The following is a 22802-nucleotide window of genomic DNA, read 5'->3' as shown; positions in this document are numbered from 1 at the left end:
GGCACAGGTTCCCCAAAGCTGTTTTGACTATCCATTTCACTATCCTCACGCTGAATATTTCCTGGGAAATTGAGGAGGACAAACTATCCATTTCACTATCCTCACGCTGAATATTTCCTGGGAAATTGAGGAGGACAAATATTGAAGCCAAAAGACACTTTTGAAACACATGCAAAGCCTGCACAGCCACCTAATTGGCCTAAGGATACCTAACCTAAAAAGGTCACTTATCTTAGGCTATTGGCATGAACATTAGTTAAATGGAATAAAACCTGGAGGAAACACCAATTTCTAACTCCTTTATTACAAAGGTCAAAAGTTATAACAATTTATATTATTCACATGAACAATAGGAGTACAGCTGATATGCAAAGTAACACAGACACATGACCACCTTTGTCCAATAAGGGAAGCGACTTCTCACCTATTTAATTTTATTAGATATACAGACTGTGCTTCTCTTTTGCCACAGCTTTGTAAACAGCTTTACAGAGGACATAGCACCAGCATTCAGAGTCCTGCACAAGCTTACGCAATTTTCCTTTTACCTGGAAAGAGCCCTGTAGCGATTATGTTTGACCTGAAAGACTGTTGTTTGGGTGCAACAGAGTGGTTGCAGCTCAAAAGTGACCAGTAGCCAAGTTTTATTTCATTTTACATATAAAAATACCACTGAAACAGGTAATCTGAAAATTCAATGGGCTTGATAAATGACCATTATACTGTACAGCATATTCAGGTATTACCATTTTACGCAACTAACTCAGAAAAAAAATACAGATGTATTGCTTCACCACTCTCTTTATGTGTTTGTCGAGAGTTCTATCTCTACTGTTGGTTGAAAGTTGTTTCAGAGACTGGGAAACATTAACAAAAAAATAGGATAGGAAATATTCTACAACATTCAACAATGGCACTCTCCCCACCTTCTGGGAAAACTAAGCTGAATAGGGCTGTGGCTATTACGTCACCAAATGTACAGTCATTTGGAATTTGCATTCTTCCTGCATGCCGTCGTAGAAAGATATTACTAGGAGGATGTAGATAGGTAGGTGTATTGACATTTATGGCACATGGCAGCTAGGCCACATGGCAGCAGTAACTAACTAGGATGAAGGAACAGAGAGGCCACATTCACCCTATACATTTATTCCACATTAAGCAGCCATGGCTTCCCCTAAAGAATCCTGGGAAGTGTAGTGTATGAAAGGTGCTGAGAGTTGTTAGGAAACTCCTATTTTCCTCAGAGAGCTGTAGCACAATTCTGAGTGGTTTCACAGTCAGTCCTCTTCCCAGAAATTTCTGGGAATTGTAGCTCTCTGAGGAGATTAAGAAAGTGTGGTGTAGTGGTTAAGGTGTTGGACTATGACCTGGGAGACCAGGGTTCAAATCCCCACACAGCCATGAAGCTCAATGGGAGGCCTCTTAGCCTCAGAGGGAGGCAATGGTAAACGCCCTCTGAATATTGCTTACCCTGAAAACCCTATTCATAGGGTCGCCCATGAGTCGGAATCGACTTGAAGGCAGTCCATATAAATATAAACAACTCCCAGCACCCTTCACTAACTACACTTCCCTGAATTCTTTGGGGGATGCTATGACTGTAAAGTGGAATAAGTGTGCAGTGTGAATGTGGCCAATGATTCAGGCTGTATACACATTACCAGCTTAAAACATAGGTAGGTCATTCATTCTGTCAATTTGCATCAAAGCTGGTTTGGGGAAAAATGCATCAAATGCAGTGTTTCATAAGAAACAACAGGATAGATATGGATTGTGGCCAATGCCATGTGGACACTGCTTCCCAAATCAGTCATAGGAACACACTGGATGCAGAGTAAACAGAATTGTGTACACAGCCTTAAACCAAAAACGCAGAAGCAGCCACAACATATTGCAACGGAGGATAAAATAGGGAGGAGCCTCCAGACCTTGATAGACACATCTGCTATGTTCCTATAGCGATAGCCAATTTTGGGTGGGTAAATGTTAATCCTAGCAATGCTAATTTTTTATACACAATCTGAAACACATTCACTTGGAAGTAAGTCCCATTGATTTCAAAAGAAACTTATCCCCAAGTAAGTGTGGTTTGCATTGTAGTCTTGTTTGTCCAACAAAAGCATCTATGTGGAGTGCCTCTGTTAAGGCTTTGTACTGGTTTGAAGATAGGCTCTTTTACCAAGAGGTTGTTCAACCACATGGGTCTCACTTTGCTTCAGAGGAAGGTTTCTTTGTTTATCCACATGAGGCTGCGGGTCTCATTGGGCTTGCACTCGTATTCAATGCATGCAAAGTTGTTTCCCCATTGACAATGATCTCGCTTGTGGTAGTTGTAGAATTTGACTTGCCAGACTGTTTCAAAAGCACCAATGTCAGTGACCTGGAAAAAATAAACCCATTTCATTTTCTGAGAGAGAGCTGCAAAATCTGAATGACAGCAAATGCAGAAGTTGCATGAACACCCTGCCACATCTGTAAGTTACCAATTGAGCAACTTGCGGACAGGTGTTTGGCTAGGACCTTGGAGACCAGGGTTTAAAACCTTCACTCATCCATGAAGCTCACTGGGTGACTTTGGGCCAGTCACAGCCTCTCAGCCAAACTGGCATGATGGAGTTGTTGCGAGGACAAAATGGGGACAGGGAAAACTATGTACACCATGTTGAGCTCTGAGTAAAGGTGAGATATAAATGTAATAAAAATTAAGATATTTTAGGTTGTAATCATGAGAAGAGACAAAGTGAGCTATGGTGTGCCCAGGAGCCCCACCCCAACCACAAGAAATCTTGTTCCAACCAGGGACGGCAGCAGGCATGACTGGGCCCTTGGGCACCAGTCTATCCCAGGCCCATGGTGCTGTAGCCCAACACACACCCCATACAGGCAATGCGAGGCTAATAAGCTCGCCTGCGTGCCCCACCTACTTCTCATGTCACGTGAATGACATGCATGTAGCACACATGTCTGCCATCAACCAAGATGGCAGCAAGGGTTTCAGTCTCTTAGGGAAGCTCCCAACGCCATCTTGGGTAATGGCAGGCACACGGACACGGCATTCACACGAGTGTTAGATGGGGCAGGATGGCTGACAGAAGCCCACTCTTTCCGTACTGGGGAGGGTACCTGGGAGCTCCCTTTCTGTGATCTGTAGCAGGGTTGGATTGCAGGACCCGACATAGCCACAGATCATGGAATAGGAGCGTTACCCTCCCACCCTAAGGAAGGGACCTTTAGGGGCCCCTCTGGGCAACAGGGGCCCTCGGCCAGGTCTCAACCTGGCTGCCCTCTGGCACAAGCCCTGGTTCCAACAGCCCACTCACTTTCTGTATTTCAGTGGCAGTTGCCTACATGCAGGACCAACCCAAAAATTTTGCTGCCTGAGGCAAAGCAGCATATTGCACCTCCACCTCCCAGTCAAGGTGCACAAGACTGGTCTGCACCAGATACAGAAAATCTTATGAGCACCTCTTCCTCCCTCTCTCCATCCCTCACTCCAAGCAGGAAAGCTACAGTAAATGAAATAATATGCTGCCCTTTCACAACAGCCCAATTTAGTTGTCTGAAAGAGTATAGTTCTATGCCGGTGCTCATTCTGTGCTCCATGCTTCTGCAGAACTGTGGCAAAGCCACAAGCCTGCTCTAACCCCACTGAATTGCAATGTGAAATTCAATCAATGCACTTCTTTGTGTTCTCACCTACAACTGTGCCTCTCGTGTTTGCATGCAAAGTAAAACCTGGCACAACTGGTTGTACAAAAAATATACACACCAGGGAAAACATCAGCAGGACATTCACTCGCTTCAGAAATACATAGAGGTGGTGATCTTACTATTCCCAACACAGATTGGAAATCACTTAAGCAAACTGAAAATAAGGCCCAGATGCAGAGGAGGAATAGAATATGTAAAGCACAATTGGCACAGTCTTGTTGCAGCCAGATCCCATTTGCATGTAAGTCAGAAGGCCTTGAAGGATGTGGGTGGGGAGAGAACCAAAAGCAGCTGGTCATGTTATCGCTGACAGCTAATCTTTGTCAGAGGCTTCATCCCAGTGCTCAGGAGCTGATTTTTGCTCATCTACATACATTTAAGATTTTCCAGAGCAGTGATTATTGAAAAAAATTCCAGGATGACTTTTCAGCCCAGTCAGAATCAGAAGCGTCAGTGTGTCATCTAACAGACTCTGCAGATGTGCTTGCTTGCCATTAGTTTATATAGTGCCACCAGTGTACAACTTTTACAGAATAACATTAAAAAAGAGAGACTCTGCCCCAAAGAGGTTACAATTGAAAATACCAGTTGGTAGTGTTCCAAGAAGGGAATGATAGAAAAGAGGTGGCAAGGGTTAACAAGGGATGTGCATGTACTTTGTCCCTGTCTCCAGCTATAAAGCCTATGAGCCAAACTAGACTTTGGGAAAGCAGCCATGTTTATTTGTGTTGGAACAGGGAGAACACACATATGGTAGTCAGGTGTACTCTTTTGTATCGAACAGCCTAGGATTTTCAAGGACTACCTTGCATGGTATCTGCTTTCTGTATAGGATGAGACAAACTAATGGTGGTTTCTCTTTCTTTCTTCACTTAATTAAGTCAATGGGCACCTGAGCAAACACTGTCCGCTTGCAACTGCACTGCAAATGAAAATGTCAAATGCCCTGAGAAGGGAAACGATGGTCCCTGAAAATATGCTTTCCCTATAGTGATTTGGAAGGAAGCGATGCAATGGGCTATTTGATGTCCTTTTTAGTATCCCCCCTTCAAAAGGCCCTGCTCCTGGTATCTCCTGTTTCAGAAGCTAGATGGGTTGCAACTGGAGATACAGCTTCTCCATGTTGGCCCCCCAACTGCAGAAATATTTTTAAGGCCCTCTTTTTGACCTTTAGATGGGCAATTTAGAAAGTTCTGTTTGCCCGGACATTTGATGAATGTCTTCATTTTCTGCTGCTTTTAATTAGTTTTAAAGTTGTCCAAGCCATCAGAAAGATCTGTCATGATGGAAAGATATTGTATCTATCTTTTAAACGATAAGGTCATGATTTTCAGGCATGTAGCATGCATGAAAAGCATCCAAATCAATTTAACAGTTTTTTTAGCACATCATTACATGACAGACCTTCCACTGATGACTTAAGCCCGAGGTCCCTGACCTATTTAGACCCAGTGACACATTTGGAAATTTGAGAACTGTCATGAGCACAAAAGAATACTAGATTTGCTAGCTCTTGCTCTAGATTCTACTAGATTTGCTAGCTCTTGCTATGCATCCCAGACTAGAAAAGAGAGATAATTCTTTCAATAAAGCGATGTGAATGGGACAGGAAAGGTAACAGATCCCACTCAGTTTACACTGCTGTGATAGCAAGTTACAGCAATAGAAGACTCTTTGCACCTCACCACCAAGGACGGTAGAAGTTGAATTCCTGTGCTCCTGATTCAAGAACGCTGAATGGATTTTGCCAGTGAGGATAAAGGGGAAACTCTATGATTCTATGAAACATAGGAAACACTAGCATATTAGATGTCGGCTGCAGCTGGTTCTTATTGTTTTATTACTTCATTATCAGAGGGCTTACACTAATGTTTAAGCCACACATAGCCCTCCAGAAAATGTTGGGACTCCCATCAGTCCCAACTTGTATTGTGCTTGCCTCTGCACAGTCTTGTTGAGCTGCAAGAATTTGCCTGGTCAGGGATGATCTTGCATCACTCCTGAAACCTCAGTGAACTAGAGCAGTGAATCAGTCAGGTGAGGTCATGAGCTCTGCAGAGTAACAGTCAGTCAGACTTGACGCTTTAAGCTGTCACAGATGCTTAAAAGTCCATGGTAAAGGAAATTACAACAGACGATGTTTGGCTCCTATGTGTTTTACGTTTTAAATAAAGACCACATAGTCTATGTATGCACATATTAATTCACAGTTCAGAGAAAGAACGATCTTTACATTGCTGGGATCAGAAAGTGAATGGGGGGGGGTCCCCTGCAAAGATTTAATCAGTTTATTTCACTCTGAAGTGGGGAGATGGAAATATTTACAAAGCTATTTTAAAGGTGTAGGCACCTTGGAACCCTTCAGTTTTAAAAGAAACACATTTTAAAGAATCTGAACTCTACCACAAGTTCATTCCACATGCCATTCTGCTTTATTTTGTTCTATTGTCTATGAAAGCTTCACCCATATGTTCATTCACTTCATACTAGAATGCACTTAGATTCACTGTTCCTGCCACGATGGTGTCATTTATGCAGCCCCACACCCAGAAATATACACTACCTGTATGTTGACTTGTATAGGCTGCCTCTCCCCACTTTTGGTGTGTGTAACGCCTTCTGTATCGTAGATGCCAGTATAGGTAACAGCATGGGCGTCTCTTGATGTTTCTTCCAGGGGAACCGTTACTCCCCCTATACCCATAGTCCTGAAAGAACAGTTTGTATTTAGTAGTTCTTAGCAAGTCTCTCTTCCTAAGGAGGGGGGGGAGGGAAAGTTTTATAAGCAAACATCTGCCATGATTATAACCAATCTCCTTTTGTTTTCTGCCTATATATCAGACTGTAATAGAAAGGGGAAGGTCGAACCTATTCCCAACAAGCAAGAAAATATTTTGTTCTATCACCTTTATTCAGTTCTATCACCACCTTTATTCTGTTCTGTTTATTCTGTTCACTCATAAGAGGCCAACGAAGAGAAGGAAGGGCTCTACTCCCCCCACCCCAAAGGAGGCTCTAAAAATATGCTGCTGACTCTTTTTGAAGATATCTGTCTATGTCATACAGCTGTGATTGAAAACAATTTGGTTGTTAACACACCACTAATCTCAATCAATATGAATGAATAAACTCACATTGACCAGAAGAGCATTGCATAACCCTCAGAAGCAAAGCGGGCTATAACAAAATTAAATCTGAAGGCTTTATTTTAAAGAATCATTCCTTTTTCATAGCTCAGAAGAATGGTTTGTTTATGTTTGTCTTATAGGCACCCAGAACACAGCAAGCTGCTTTATACTAAATCAAAACATAGGTCCATCCAACTCAGTATTGTAATAGAGAGGGGAAAGTGTAGGAAACCTTCAGCCCTCCAGATTTTGCTGAACTACAGTTCTCGTTACCACTGGCCATTGCCCATGCTTGCTGGGGTTGATGGGAATTGTAGACCAGTAACATCTGGAGGGCCAAAGATTCTCCATCCCTGATCTACACAGACTGGTCGTGGCTCTCCGGGATTTCAGGTAGCTGAGCGGCAGCCCATCTCCTAGAGACAGCCAGTTCTAACATTTCAAAGATGGAGCAATGGTATCTTCTGTGGTTGGATAGTGGCTTCAATGTTTCCAAAAAAAGAAAAGAAAAAAGGATAGGATCTAGCATTTACATATGATGTTTAGGTTTCATCCATCAGGTATGTTCATCCCCAAGGCTGGGAGGGGTAGCAATATTATGTCAAATGAAGTTTGTAGTATTGATGAAAGCAAGGCACAGTGTGAGGTGTGTACATGGCACATTTGTTCAGTTGTGAAGCACCCAATTAACACTGCTCTTCCTTCCCCCACAACCACCATTCCTTGCTTTACAAGTGCTTCGACATTCCTTATGTTAGAGCAATGACAACAAAAATACCTTTGCTTATCCAGATTTTAAATACAAGCACATGCAACCACATTTTAAACTCACTTAAATCATAGCACCAAAATGACTCCAGGAATAAAATTGAGCTTGCTTCTGCTGCCTATGCTAACCACATTTACAGTGCAATCCTAGCCATGTCTACTCATAAGCAACTCCTGTTTAATCCAAGGGGTTTACTCTCAGGTAAGGGATTAGGATTGCAATTTCATTTAGGAATAAGCACCATTTTGTTGTAGAAACACACTCAATTTTTGCCAGTGCGCCTCCATCTCGAGTGTGTATTTTTTAAAATTCAGCTTCAGAGAGATTTTGCAACTGATGGGCAGATCAACCTGTTTCCCCTCCAGGTGTGGCTAATGGAAACACTTTGATCTGGTAACTAGCGTGTTGACAGCCTTAGTTTGGTTCTTTAGATGCTGTATTTATTGTTTTAATGGACTGGTTTTAATGGTTTGCATTTTGTGTTGATGTAACCCCCCCTGAAATGTATGAATGGAAGGCAGGACATAAATGCTTTAAATAAATAAATCCCCATCCCATCCCATCCCCACCTTCCAAGTACAAAACGCTTGAAAAAATTAAGAGAAGGCAAACAGGATCAGACTGGGTGCATGCCCTCAGTGGCCCAAGTGCAGCTGCAGGGCCTTTTTGCTGCTGCCCCCATCATCTGTTGCTCCGTAGGTGGTCATTTGGAGGCTCCAACGGGCTGCAGGTCCCGAGATCCAGAGCCAGTTGCACTACTCGTGCACGTTTGTGTTAGTGTACTAAGTCGTCCCTTAACAACCATACTTGAAACAACCCACAACAGAGAAGAACGTGCGGGCCAAAGGCAGGGCGACCCGTTACATAACAATGCCTTTCTTCCTCACTGAAGCGGCAAAGACTTACCAAGGACGGATCCTAGATCCATTCCATTATTCCCACAACGCCATGACGCGTTTCACACGCGCGCACTCTCCCTTCTCGACCCTCTCTCAGCCTTTCCTGCCGCGAGGCGAGGGCTAAACCTCGCGGGCCTTAGCCGAGTTCGCTTGCTTTGCCAGCATCCCCCAACCTTAGCTCCCAGGGAGCGGGGCCCCGACTGGGGCGTTTTTCCGGATTGCTGGGCGTGTTGTACAGCTTCCCAGCCCTCTGCCTTTTCTTAACGGGGCAAGACAGTGGCCTCGTTTCTTCTTTCGCCCCCTTTGGCGAAGGATCACTGCGGGGGCTCCGCTTTGCTGCCGGGCAGGGGACAAGCACGTACAGCGATGATCGGTGGCATCCCATGCAGCAGACAGACGCTGCCCTCCAACAAGGAAAAAAATGGAAGCCCTCGCCTGCCCATTGCCAGGAAACCAATCTCAGACCTCTCAACAGAAAAGCGTCAGCGCTGAGGAGGGCGGGCGGGCGGGCGGGCGGACTGGCTACCAGAGCGCGCAGCTGCCATGGGGCGCAAAAGGGGAGGGGGAGACAGAGAGGTGGACAGACACTTACGTGGCCTGGATGCCCCCCGGCTTGAAAGCCACCTCGACCTTGTACTTCGCCCCCGTGAGCAGTTTAATGGTCCTGTTCTGGCCGAACCTCTGCCCGTCCACCTTGAAGTAGACGGGCCCGTCGTTTGGCTGGATTTTGAGGGCGATCTTGATCCTGACCACGGCGGGCACCTCTGCCATGGTTTCCTCGGCAAGGATGGAGGCGCAACGAAAGAGGAGGGACCGCTCTCAGAGCCCCGCGAGATGACGACCGAGGCCCGTGAAGCCCCCGCTCCAATCCGGAGAGGAAGGGAGCAAATCGGGCCCATTTGTGACTGCTTGCATTTCCAGCCGCGGAAGTTAAGCCCGGCTGGCCTGATTTGTAGCAGCCATCCAATCCACTGTGGCCGAGGGTGGGGCCCCGGCGGTCCCTACCAGCCCCAAACAGCCACCGCAGAGCGGATCGGAAAGCGCAGCGAAGAGGCAGCGCCGCTGAGGTTCGTTTGCTGGTTTTTGGTGTTTATAAAACAGCAACAACAGCCGCTGTCCATACACAAGACAAAGGGTGGATCTGACTCGAATTTAATCACTCCTCATTGAAATCAGCTGCCTGCCACGCCACCCTTAAGAAAAAGCATCTTGTCTTGTGATGGGAGGGAGAGAGTGACTGTCAGGAAAACCCAAGAGAGCATGATATGTAGAACGTGTTTTCCACCGCTATCTAACCCTCGCCCAAGCCATCATCTCGGGATCAAACTACCGTTTGTTTAAAGATTGCTCAGCACTGACTCATTTTGACTGGAAAGCAGCCGATCAGCAACTGTGAAACAGCTTCCCCTCCCCCAGCACTGCTGCAAAGGCTGGAAAAGAAGGAGAAGCGAGAGGAAGGGAATCTGCTTGGACCCAGCAATGCCTCCTCCTTTGAGCTCTGCTGCTGTGGGAGGAGAAGCACACCGGCGAGAGAAGGGGCTCAGGAGGACGGGGGGATTGGGCTTGTGGGGCCGCCAGTGAGACCGCTCACACCCCAAGCAGCTGCCTCTGGCCCTTCCCTTGCCCCCTCTCTCTTTTTTTATCATTAATTTTTATTCAAATTTTCAAAGACAAGAAACAAAACAAAACAAAAACAATTAAACAATAAAATAACATGTTGACTTCTGATTTGTCGCAGATCAGTTATAAGTCTACAATATATAACAATCCTATCTCTAAAATTATATTATAAAATCACTTTCCTCCAGTAGTTATCTTAATTAATCATCAAATCTCATAAACATTATTTTATTCTTTCCACAAAAAGTCCAAGAGAGGTTTCAATTCCTTGAGAGATATATCTTTCAATTTTTCTCCAAATAAACATATTGCTTAATCCATCTAATTCAAATCTGTTATGCCCAATAATTTCAATAGCCATTCTTCCATTATCTATATTAATTCCATCTTCCATCTTCAATAATCCTGTTAAGTCCAGTAATTTCAGTAGCCATTCTTCCGTTATCAGTATCCCATAATAATCTTGTTGTCATAGCCATAGTCCAAGCAAACATATCAATTAATCCATCTCGTCAAATCTGCCAAATCCAATAATTTCCACAACCATTCTTCCATTATCAATATTAATTCCATCTTCCATCTTCAATAGTCCTGTTAAATCCAGTGGTTTCAGTATCCATTCATCCATTATCAGTATCCCATGATGATCTTGCTGTCATAGCCATAGTCATATAACAAGAGTCTGATGGGAATTTCCCCCATCACAAATATGTCCTTGCCATCAATTCTGAATATGTTGTTGAAATATTGTTGTAAAGTCACATATCTGCTCTGGGTGCATCTCTGCTCTGTCACATATTTGTAGTTAATTCCATAACTTTTTTCTATGTTAAGCCCCATCACATCATTCCAGTCACCAGAGCAAGCTGGCTTTCAAGCTGGACGTTCTCCCTGCGACCACACTTTGGTCCTACAGCATCTGATTTCCAAATATAGTAGCTCTAAGGGCAGTGCTCTATTTGGAGCTTTTGTTGATCTAAAAGCTGCATTTGATACAATATCTAGACCAAGACTCTGGCTAAAACTACAAAATCTGGGTATAGACAGGCGTTTATTAGTATCGAAATTATCGATACTTTATTACGGTCAACGACCCGTCAAGAAAAATAAAAATTACAACCAGTTGCAAACATATTGTTAAAATTATCACTAAACTAGTACTAGTAATATTAAGCAATTACATAGAAGGGGCGTTTATTAGTACTGATACAAGGTCTCTATCAAAACACTTCTCTACAAATACGATGTAAAAATGAAGGCCATTTAACGAAGCAAATAACTACTTCAAAGGGTGTTAAACAGGGGTGCGTACTAGCCCCCTTATTATTTAACATCTATATAAACAACTTAGTGACTAGTCTTGCGCCTATTTCATCGCATCCTCCAATGCTCTCTCGTATTTCGAGACCTTGTCTATTATATGCAGACGATATAGTTTTGTTATCTCAGACCCCTATTGGTCTCAAAAGACTGATGGCGACTGTAACATCATTTTGTTTAGAAGAAGAACTAGTAATTAACCTCCAAAAAACCAAAGTCCTAGTCTTTACCAAAAAAAAGATAAAACATATCTGGAGAATTGATAAGCGCCCTATTGATCAGGTTAAATCCATTAAATATCTTGGATTTAACTTTCAATCATCTGGCTCTCAACAACAGCATATTACCTCCAGTCTGTTAAATGCTAGGCGTACAACAAAGACCCTATTATCGTTTTTCCATACTAAAGGGGGTCAACTTGTCTCCCCGGCCAGAAAAGTTTTTGTTACTAAAATCATTCCCCAACTTCTATATGGCACTCAAATTAGCACTTTCACGAACTATGCAAAGCTGGAAACTATCCAAAATTCCTTCTTAAGATCTATATTAGGAGTGCCCACTTGTGTCCCTAACCATATTCTGCTATTAGAATGTGGACTCCAATCTATTGAATCATGTGTTTGGAAGCTGAGAATACTACTATGGTTGAAACTGATTTTTAACTCCATTGGGCTGGCTCCACATGTCCTTATAGATAATTATCACTCTCCTTGGGAAAAACTGATTCTTGATAAAATATCAAGTTTAGGTCTATCTCTATCCTATATTTTACAACTGGGCTTTGAATCTGCTCGTAAATTAGTTAAAAAACGGCCTAGGGATATTGATTTCCAACATCATTTACTACTTGTCAGGAACCAAATACACAATCCCAAGTTCTGTACTTTAATGTCCTATCTTTCAACCTTGGAACTTCCTAATTACCGTAGAGCCTTTACGTTAATGAGGCTAAATATATTACCTTCTGCTGTCCTTTATGGCAGATACAATAAAATCCCATACTCCGAACGACTCTGTCCATGTGCTGAGGGTGAAGTAGAATCTAATGAGCATGTTCTTCTCCGCTGCCCCTACTATCGTGACCTAAGAAACCAACTAATCCTACCTATTTTATCACCTTTCCCAGGTAGAACCCAATCATTCTACTTAGATTATCTATTAGGTGACCATCTACCGGATGTGACCTTTGCAGTTGCTAAATATACCGCAGCTGCCATTCATTATAGGAAAATGATTAAAACCAACCCAGAGGTAACATAATTTATCAATAGATGTTAACGGTTTTAACTATTTTATTGACAGGGCTCAATATCAGACTGTTTGGTATAACCCGACTAATTTTATATGTATAGTACTGTATTGTATTGTCTAATGTTTGAGAGGTCTATCGACCGTAACAATAAATTCATTCATTCATTCATTCATTCAAGGATGCTGGGGATTTTAGATCTCTGAAGGGGAAACTACATTTCCCAATATTCTTGGGGGGTTGCTGTGAAAGTGTGGCACGTACGCAGCTGTCTGGTTGCTTCAGCCATGGGGATAGCATCATCTACACGCACACAAACTGTTCTGAGCAAGGAGGGACAAAAATACCCAAAAGTAAGGTGATTTCGTAGAAGCAAACGTTTTCACAAAATGGGCCTCCCATTTTGGTTCAGAATTTTCAGAATTATCTTCGGAGGCCTTTTATACCGTCAGCCATGATGTCCTTTTGCAGTGCCTAGCAAGATGGGGAGCTGTGGAGGGGGCACTGTGCCAGCAGAAGCTGGTCCGTTAGAGCGATTGGGTACTGCTCCACCAACCTCAGTCTGCCCTCAGCAAGGCCCCACTTGTCTGCCTTCTCACTTGCCACCAGTCTAGTGCTGCAAGTAAGCAGGTGTGACAGCCAGTATGGTGTCATGGTTGGAGTATTGGTTCAAATCCCCACTTGGCCATAAAGCTCACTGGGTGACCCTGGGCCAGTCACTGCCTCTCGGCCTAACCTACCTTACAGGGTTGTTGTGAGGCTAACCTCAGGAGGGGGAGAACCATGTTTGGATGCCACCTTTAGTTCATTGGAGGAAAGGTGGGATATAAATGTAGTAATAAATAAAGGAAATATGGGGTGGCACTACCTGGCATCTTCCTCCTCCTTAGACTCAGTGTTGTCCCTTTTAGAATCTAGCAGGGAGGAGGTTGGGGAGGAAAACTAGAATTCATTGGCCCTGCCTGAAACTCCCCTGGCACCACCTACTGTTGGCCTCTCTTCCTTCTGCCCTACCAGTCCAAATTGATGTCAACCACCACTGCTCATCCTGATCTGCCTATGAGGAGGGATGCAGAAGGTGGTGCTAGAGAGAATTGTTCTCCCATGTGGGAGTTATTCTGCAGGGTACAACAAGATTCTAGTTTATCTTCCATGCCTTTAGCATCTATATGAAGCTTGCTGGACAAGTTTTGATGCTGTATTCCATCAGTGTGCTGATTACACCCAGTTATCTCTCTCCTTTTCCTTAGATCCCAGGTAGGTAGTGAGGTCTATGGACAGATGTCTGGAGAAGGTGATGGACTGGATGAGTCCTAATAAGCTGATAAGACAAGATAGAACTGTTAGTGGGAAGCAATCAGATTGATCTAGGATTAAGTCCTGAGCCTGTTCAGGATGGGGATACACTCCCCTTGAAGAAGTGGATTTGTACCTTGAAGGTGCTTCTGAATTTAACTATTACTGGATGAACCAATGGTAGTCGTGGCCAGAAGTCTCTTTTCTCAGTTGTTCCTAATACACCAGTTGAACAGACTTTTGGCCACTGAGATGCATGCCATGGGAACCTCAAAAATAGACTACTCCAGTGCACTCTACATGGGGCTGCCTTGGAAGAGTGGATGTACATCTTGTCCAAAATGTGAAAGCTCTTGATGGGCTCCTAATTGCATTACACCAATCCTCACACCTCTGAGTTGGTTACCAGCTTGTGTCTTAGCCTTATTAAAAGTAAAGAGGCCTGGAGGGTGATGACAAGATCTAGGGCCTTCTCAGTGGTGGCCCCCGAACTATGGAACAGTCTCCCTGAGGAAGTACGCCGGCCCCGACTCTGCTGTCCTTCCGGCGCCAGGTCAAAACCTTCCTATTCTCTGAAGCATTTTAAATTACACTGATTTAATTTTAAAAATGTTTATTGTGTTGGATTGTTGCTTGTATTTTAGTATTGTTTTGTTATTTATTGTATTTTTATGCTGTTTTATGTTCACCACCCAGAGAGCTATTGCTAGTCGGGCGGTATATAAATTTAATAAATAATAAATAATAATAATAAATAATACTGTTTTGACTTTCAAAGTCTGAAATGGTCTGGGACCAGGCTACTGCAAAAAGTGTCTCTTCTTAGATACTCCCCTACTTGCACTAAAATTATCTGAGGTCAAGGACCTGCTCATGGGTTACTTCCTTTGTTAACATATGCATAGTGGGAGCCACATCATAGCCCTTCTCTATGGGTAGCATCTTCTCTTTGAGAGTCCTTCTGCAGAAGGATGCATCTGGCTGACCCTTGTGAGTTTTTGGAGGGCAGCCAAAATGTTCACATTTAGGAAAGCTTTCAGATTGCTGGATGAGCTGATAGGATTTTGTTTTTATCCTGTTTTTACTGGTTTGTTATTAGTGAATGGTACGTTGCTTTTAAACTATTATTATTGTTTTAGTTGTGTACAATTTGTCAACTGCTTGCATGACCCATGTACTGAACATGCACGATGTATGATTAAAAATAAGTAAGGTGGCAGTCCTAACCCCACTTAGTGGGAGTAAGCTCCACTAACTTCAATAGGTTTTACTTTTGAGTAGATGGAGTTTAGGATTGTGTTGTTAGTAAAGAAATAAATTATCTTAACATTCTGATCATACCACACAATAATAATAAATGAATTGAATTGAATGCACTATTTCTTGCTCTGTCAGAACAATTGAATATTTTATGTAACTTAGAAATCTGGATGGAGGATTGAATGAATCTTGTGTTGAATTCTAGTGATCTTCTCAATAATTTCTGTGGAGTGGTTGGTCCTTTCTTTCATGACATGGAGATGAGGAGTTTGGTCTAGATGGTCATTGGTCCCTTCCAGCCTCTTATGGATGCCCTACACAAGGATTGGAAAACCTGTGGTTCTTCTAGCCCAGATGACGGATCTTGACAGATCTCGATTGGTCATCCATACCATCTGAAATTCATCCACTGCCATAACTTAAATCCATTCTGCTAATGCTACTAAAGTCTCATATCACTGTGCTGTATTCTGCAATTTAAGCCCTTATGTGTGTACAGTCTCTACATAATGGCCAAGTAGAGAGTAGTGATTAGTATGTAGGAAGAGAAGATTTTGATAGTTTGTGTTAAATGTAGGCAGGATTAGTTGAATAGTCACACATTTACCAGCTGCTATAATGTCAAGACATGCTGGCTGACAGGCAGTTAATAGTGGGTAGATGTAATGTATAACTAGATGCTGCTGCTAGTATCTTTATATCATAAAGATATAGTATGTTTTTATCATTTATTTCAAGACCCATATATATATATCCCACCCTTTCTCTCAGAAGGAGCCCATTATATCCTATTGTAGCATTCATTTTTTGCAATTAGCTTAGAATGACTGGTGGTAGTTTTTGGAGACCTAGTAAATGCATCATTTGCCTTTCCTTTTCCTTCCAGCATGAAATGTTGAATATAGTAAACATCTATATTAATGATGTCATAATATTTGTAGTTTTGAGAGACTACTTGGAACTTACAAAAGCAATCTAATGTATATTGTGCATGCGGAATGGTTAAAAGTGTGTTTGTGTATGAGAGAAAGAGATGTATGAGCTATTTCAAAAGTGGAGATCACATTTGCATTGAATTATTTATTCCTACATTTACCTAAATTCTCAGTTGCTGGGTGGATGCAAAACCCACTATGCTGTATTGATCATAAATAGAACAATAATGATGAACTGAGGCATACAACGTTTCATCACTTGCTGGGGATGATAGGGGCGGTTAGAATATAATCTTATATTTTGGACTCATTCTAGAATACCTGTTCAGTATTCCATATTTATTGTCAAGGTTCACTATACTATTCAAAGTTCATATCATTGCACCTGTTTATTATTACTGGATTATTTGAGTTTATATCTTAAATGTAGATTTAAATGTTTATTTTACATAGATACAGATATGAAAACATTAATTATCCTGATTGTACAGGCAAATGGGTGATTAATGCTATACTAAAAAGTAGGTCATTTCTGTTGAGTCATCCTGAGAACACACCCTTAGCACACTTGCATAATTATAGGTGAGAAAAGCATCTTGCTGTGTCATACTAACATGATAAATAGGCTTCTCAGTATATCAGCCATAGCAAACAAGGAAAGTTAACAATTTGCAAAATAGATCTGGAGAATCAAAAACACAGGGAGCAGAGGGGTGAAAATTCCATGCAAGGCAGCAACAAGCATAATACTGGTACTGGTATAGTTAATAAACATGTGAAAAAAGGACTAGAGTTTTTATAAAATAGTGATGGCACCCTTCCCAGTATTGTAATATTTAACTAAGCTCTAAGTATGCCCTAGCTGAGTAAATTATTGCCATGAGATTGAATGTTGCTCTTGCTGAGCCACCCAGGGTTCTTTCAGCACCATAGATGTGGACAGTTACCAAGCAAGAAACTGGTTTACATACTGCTATGAAGGAAGTTCTCAAAATGTGTGTCGTTGCAAAAAGTCAGCTCTTTTAATTCCTGCAGAGCCAAAACCTTGTGAGTTCCAGCTAATTAACATTTCATCATCCAGTTGAGGGGCATAAAAATGACAACACATGAAGGAATAGACATAGAAACCAATAGTGGAACTTTGCACAAGTGACCTGTATGTAGAATATTCCTGCTAGTTCCTGGACAAGAATCTTTTGTGCAAAAATTGTGTGCGAGTTTCCTTTTCAAGGAAATGAACCCACAAAAAGTCAAAGAACTAAAGAGGCAAAGCAAGTATATATATAAAGCTGTGGAATCCTTCAATTCCATTCCTTTTGTGATAGACGCTTTTTTAAAAAGGTTTATTTACGTGGCAAAAAAGCAGAACAATATTTATGATTTTAAAAGAAAGGAACCCAAATTCTGCTCAAGAAGGCTGAGATCCTCCTCTTCAGCTGGTAACCACCAGTTACTCTGAAGAGGACTTCAGCTGCTGTCTCTATTCAACCTAAGCTGAAGACCTTTAAATGATCTTCCCATAGGAAAGCCCATTCCACCAACCTGGAAGCCTTTTCCTTGACTCACCTGAGAACTGCCAGTTGCTAATCTTTCTGCGTCAAGCCATTGATAGGCATGGGGGGAAGGTTAGAGAAACACTTTGAAGGGTGACTTTCTCCATAATGTGTAATTTTAACATCCATGGTCCTTAACATCAGTGATTGGTCTAGAATACAGGTGGGAAACCCATGGCCCAGGGTCCACATACACCTCCAACCTCATTTTATGCAACCCTCCTGGTGCCTCCTTAACCTGCCCCTTTCTTTTCTCCAGTCTACAAGATTAGAAGATGTGGGGAGAAAAAGAAGAAGAAATGAGTACCAGGTACTAACTTCTATACACCCAAAACAAGGAACTAGAGCAGGGGGACAATCTTCTTTGGGCCTAATTAGGTGGGTGAGTCCTGCTCACCTGTCAGAATGGCCCACAGAGGGTAAGGGTACCCAGGATCTGGTACAGTGGCTGGATCCAGTTCTCTATCCCTTGACTAGAGTATACCTGTCTGGAAGACAATCTGTGGTCTACACAAGCACTGGTTTTAACTGGTAAAATGAGCTAATCATAGCTTTGTCTAGAACAGCCTCCCCCAATCTAGAGTCCAACAGAATTGCAGTTCAGCAACATCTGGAGGGCCAAAGGTTCCTCACTGCTGGCTTAGATAATTTCATGGCCATAAAGTGGGACACACCAGGTCCTAACACCTCTCCAGGAATCATGTCTTCATAAGTTGGTCTGCAATAGAGTGACTAATCCCTGGAGAAAGGATCTTGAGGTTTCATGCTTCAGTAGATAAGGACCTAAGAACAAATACTCTCAAATAAATAAATAAATAAATAAAATGTGTTACGCATTCTAGATCTTGCAACTAATTTTGCTGGGTGCACACCAGCATAATATTTCCTCTCCTTTTGCCTTTTCATCTTTTGGTGTTGCCATTACCTCACCTTCATTCCATCCCATCTCTTCCCTCACCTTCCTTCCCAATCTCATAAAAACATTAGAAGAGCCTGCTGGATTAGGCCAGTGGACTATCTAGTCCAGCATTCTGTTACCACAGTGGCTAACCTGATGCCTGTGGGAAGTCTGTCAGGACCTGAGTGCAAAGAGCATTCTCCCCTCCGACTGTGGAGGCAGAACATAACCATCATGGCTAGTAGCCATTGATAGCCTTATCCTCCCTGAATTTGTCTAATGCTCTTTTAAAGCCGCCCAAGCTGGTGGGCATCCCTGTCTCTTGTGGAAGCAAATTCCATAGTTTAACTATGCACTGTGTGAAGAAGTACTGTCTGTTGTCTGTCCTAAATCTTCCAACATCCAGCTTCATTGGATGTGCATGAGTTCTAGTGTTATGAGAAAAGGAAAAAAAACTTTTCTATATCCACTTTCTCCATGCCATGCATAATTTTATTTACTTCTATCATGTCACCTCTTACTTGCCTTTTTTGTAAATTAAAAAGCCCCAAATGCTGCATCCTTTCCTCCCAGGAAAGTTGCCCCAGCCCCCTGATCATTTTGGTTGCCCTTTTCTCTACAATATCCTTTTAAAGGTGAGGCGACCAGAACTGTACACAGTATTCCAAATGTGGCCGCACCATAGATTTATATAACAGCATTATGATAGTGGCAGTTTTATTTTCAATACCTTTCCTAATGATCACTACCATGGAATTTGCCTTTTTTTAAATAGTTGCTGCACACTGGGTTGACATCTTCCTGGTTAGTTACCACCAGTTCAGACACCATGAATGTATAAGTGAAATTAAGTTTTTTTGCTCCATTTTGCATCATTTTACCCTTGCTTACATTGCATTCACCATTTTACTACCCATTATGTTATGTGCCTTCAGGTTGATTACGACTTATGGCAACCCTATGAATCAGCGACCTCCAACAGTATCTGTCGTGAACCATCCTGTTCAGATCTTGTAAGTTCAGGTCTGTGGCTTCCTTTATGGAATCAATCCATCTCTTGTTGGGTCTTCCTCTTTTTCTACTCCCTTCTATTTTTCCCAGCATTATTGTCTTTTCTAATGAATCATAGAATCATAGAGGTGGAAGGGGCCTATAAGGCCGTTGACTCTAATCCTCTGCTCAATGCAGGAATCCAAATTAAAGCATACCCAACAGGTGGTTGTCCAGCTGCCTCTTGAAGGCCTCCAGTACTGGAGAGCCCACCACTTCCTAGGTAATTGGTTCCATTGTCATACCACTCTAACAGTTAGGAAATTGTTCTCATGTTCAGCCTAAATCTGGCTTCCTGTAACTTGAGCCCATTATTCCATGTCCTGCACTCTGGGATGATTGACAAGAGATCCTAGCCTTCATCTGTGTGACAACCTTTCAAGTACTTGAAGATACCATATCTCCCCTCAGTCTTCTCTTCCCAAGGTTAAACATGCTCAGTTCTTTCAGTCTCTCCTCATAGAACTTTGTTTCCAGTCCCCTGATCATCCTCGTTGCCCTCCTCTGAACCCGTTCCAGCTTGCCTGCATCATTCTTAAAGTGTGGTGTCCAGAACTGGACACAGTACTCAGGATGCCTAACCAGTGCCGAATAGAGGGGAACCAATATTTCACATAATTTGGAAACTATACCTCTCTTAATGCAGCCTAAACTAGGATTTGCCTTTTTTCCAGCCACATCACACTGTTGGCTCATATTCAGCATGTGAACCACAATTTCAAGATCCTTCTCGCATGTAGCATTACTGATGTAGTATTCCAATCCTAGTCATTCTGTTAGTAGTTTTCCAAACAAGGAACTTGTCTCATTATTAAGAAATCATGAAGCTCAAAGCTTTATTTTGACCCAGTAAGATTAAATGGATTGCATCCAACTAAGTTCTATTTAGAACAGACCCATCAAAATTAATGGGGCTTAGTTAGTCATCTCCATTAATTTCAATTGACTTTAAGTGAGTATGACTAACATTGAATACAAACCTTAATTTTCCATCTCATTAATTATATGCAGGCCATGTTACATCAATGCTGAGTAACTGTTAAGTGGCCACATTGTAATGCTTTAAAATGGACATTGCCTCCCTCTGAACTTGCTGCTCCCCAGCTGGCTAGGGCCTGCTCAGCTCAGGGGCATCACTACAGCGGTGCGGTGGGTGCGGGCCACACCGGGTGTCACCACAAGATGGGGGTGACACAACAAGCCGCCCCCCGCCCTAGGCACCGCCGCCGGGAAGCGGCAGGCACACCCAAGGAAGAGAGAGAGAGAGAGGAGCAAGCGCAGTGACTGCCCTCTTCACTCAGCACCTGCCCTGCCGCCTCACAGGCTGGCAGAATGGTGCGATCTCTCTCCCTCTCTGCAGTTCCAGCAGCCTGAGGCTGGGCATGCCGCAAAGCAACCCAGAAAATCCCTCCTGGCTTTAGGCTGTGTGCGGCGGCTGCTGCTGCTGAGGGTTGGTTGGCTGGACGCCAGCCTCTTGGCGAGCCAGCCAGCGTTCAGCTGCCCATGCGGGCCGGGCAGTGGAGAGGCGGGAGTGACAGAGTGACGCAGTTCTCTTCTTCCCCAGCGGAATCGCTGGCCGGGTGGCCCTGCCTGGCCGCGGTGGAAGGAAGGAGGTGAGGGGGTGACGGGAAGTGTGAGAAGAATGCGCTGGCCTTGGGCGCTACCGGTTAGGGACAGCCCCGAGCAAGCAGCAGGCCAGCTCTGGTAAGTCATGATTCCCCAAGGCTGCTGCTTGCCTAGTCTCACTTTCCCTGGTGGGGAGCCCCGTTGAGCTCCACGGGGGCTTACACCTAGTGGAGGGGTGTGTAGTAGCCCTACTCAGAGTAGAGGCATTGAAATAAATGGTTTGAAAAGAGCCCAGGGCTGCAAGCGCATCAGCAATAAAGCACTGGGTTGTGTTTTATTTAGCCAATTCACTTCTACTCAAAGTAGGGCCATTGAACTGAATGGATCAAGTCATGCCCCATATTTTCAATGGGTCTACTGCTCAGGCTGCAAACCTAGGTACACTTACGTGGGAACAGTGCTGGAAATTTTGGAGGGGGAGTGCTATAATGGAATCTCAAAGCCCTTCCCCCCCCATTTTAGCCAAATCCTTCTTCCAAACAAGATTCTAAACATGCTTTTAGTTGTTTCAATTGTTTTAAATGTTTTATTTTGTTTTTAATTATATTGGGTGGTATTCAGTGCTAGTCTTTACTCAGTGCAGACCCATTGAAGTTAATGGACATGACTAAGGCTGCAATCCAGTACACACTTGTTGTTGTTGTTATGTGCCTTCAAGTCGATTACGACTTATGGCGACCCTATGAATCAAAAAAGGGGTCAAAGACCAAGATGCTGGAAAATAGGAACTTTTATTATAGATAAAACCCAACGTGTATCATCCTGTTATCTGCAGGCTTTCATCAGGGGATAATGGCTTATTAGATTATAAGACCAGCAAATCGCTTTCTGTTTTGACACTGTACAGAAAGCGATTTGCTGGTCTTATAATCTTATAAGCCATTATCCCCTGATGAAAGCCTGCAGATAACAGGCTGAAACGCGTTGGGTTTTATCTATAATAAAAGTTCCTATTTTCCAGCATCTTGGTCTTTGACCCCTTTTTTGGTTTCTCTTTTGGATCCTAGCCACCCTCTGCTTTGACCCTATGAATCAGCTACCTCCAAGATCATCTGTCATGAACCACCCTGTTCAGATCTTGTAAGTTCAGGTCTGTGGCTTCCTTTACAGAATCAATCCATCTCTTGTTTGGCCTTCCTCTTTTTCACTCCCTTCTGTTTTTCCTAGCATTATTGTCTTTTCTAGTGAATCATGACTTCTCATGATGTGTCCAAAGTAGGATAACCTCAGTTTAATCATTTTAGCTTCTAGTGACAGTTCTGGTTTAATTTGTTCTAACACCCAATTATTTGTCCTTTTTGCAGTCCTTAGTATGCGCAAAGCTCTCCTCCAGCACCACATTTCAAATGAGTTGATTTTTCTCTTATCCACACTTACATAGGAGTAAGTCCCATTGAACCTAATGGAGCTTACTTCTGAGTAGACATATATTGGATTGCACTGTAACTTAGGTCCATTAATTTCAGTGGGCCTCCTCTGAGTAGG

At 42.9% G+C, this 22802-nt stretch overlaps 1 protein-coding gene across 1 annotated transcript; it reads right to left on the bottom strand.

The window, feature by feature from the left end:
• Positions 1 to 286: 286 nt before the first annotated feature.
• On the bottom strand, positions 287 to 9760 carry CNRIP1 (cannabinoid receptor interacting protein 1). Its single transcript, XM_061622216.1, has 3 exons — positions 9103 to 9760; positions 6278 to 6422; positions 287 to 2383 (listed from the first exon to the last, which is right to left on the bottom strand). Exons 1-3 carry the CDS (start codon positions 9279 to 9281, stop codon positions 2219 to 2221), a joined length of 489 nt encoding a protein of 162 aa, XP_061478200.1. The 5' UTR covers positions 9282 to 9760; the 3' UTR covers positions 287 to 2218.
• Positions 9761 to 22802: the final 13042 nt, after the last annotated feature.

This window comes from Rhineura floridana, chromosome 4 (genome assembly GCF_030035675.1).
Source record: "Rhineura floridana isolate rRhiFlo1 chromosome 4, rRhiFlo1.hap2, whole genome shotgun sequence".
NCBI classification, from domain to species: Eukaryota; Metazoa; Chordata; class Lepidosauria; order Squamata; family Rhineuridae; genus Rhineura; species Rhineura floridana.
The sequence above is the reverse complement of the archived record's forward strand: the minus strand, read 5'-3'. Positions and strand labels throughout refer to the sequence as shown.

Coding starts and splice junctions, on each gene's coding strand:
- CNRIP1 (XM_061622216.1), bottom strand. CDS start 9,281: ATGGCAGAGGTGCCCGCCGTGGTCAGGATCAAGATCGCCCTCAAAATC. Junction 6,423..9,102: donor CCGGGGGGCATCCAGGCCAC/GTAAGTGTCTGT, acceptor CTGTTCTTTCAG/GACTATGGGTATAGGGGGAG. Junction 2,384..6,277: donor CTATACAAGTCAACATACAG/GTAGTGTATATT, acceptor TATTTTTTCCAG/GTCACTGACATTGGTGCTTT.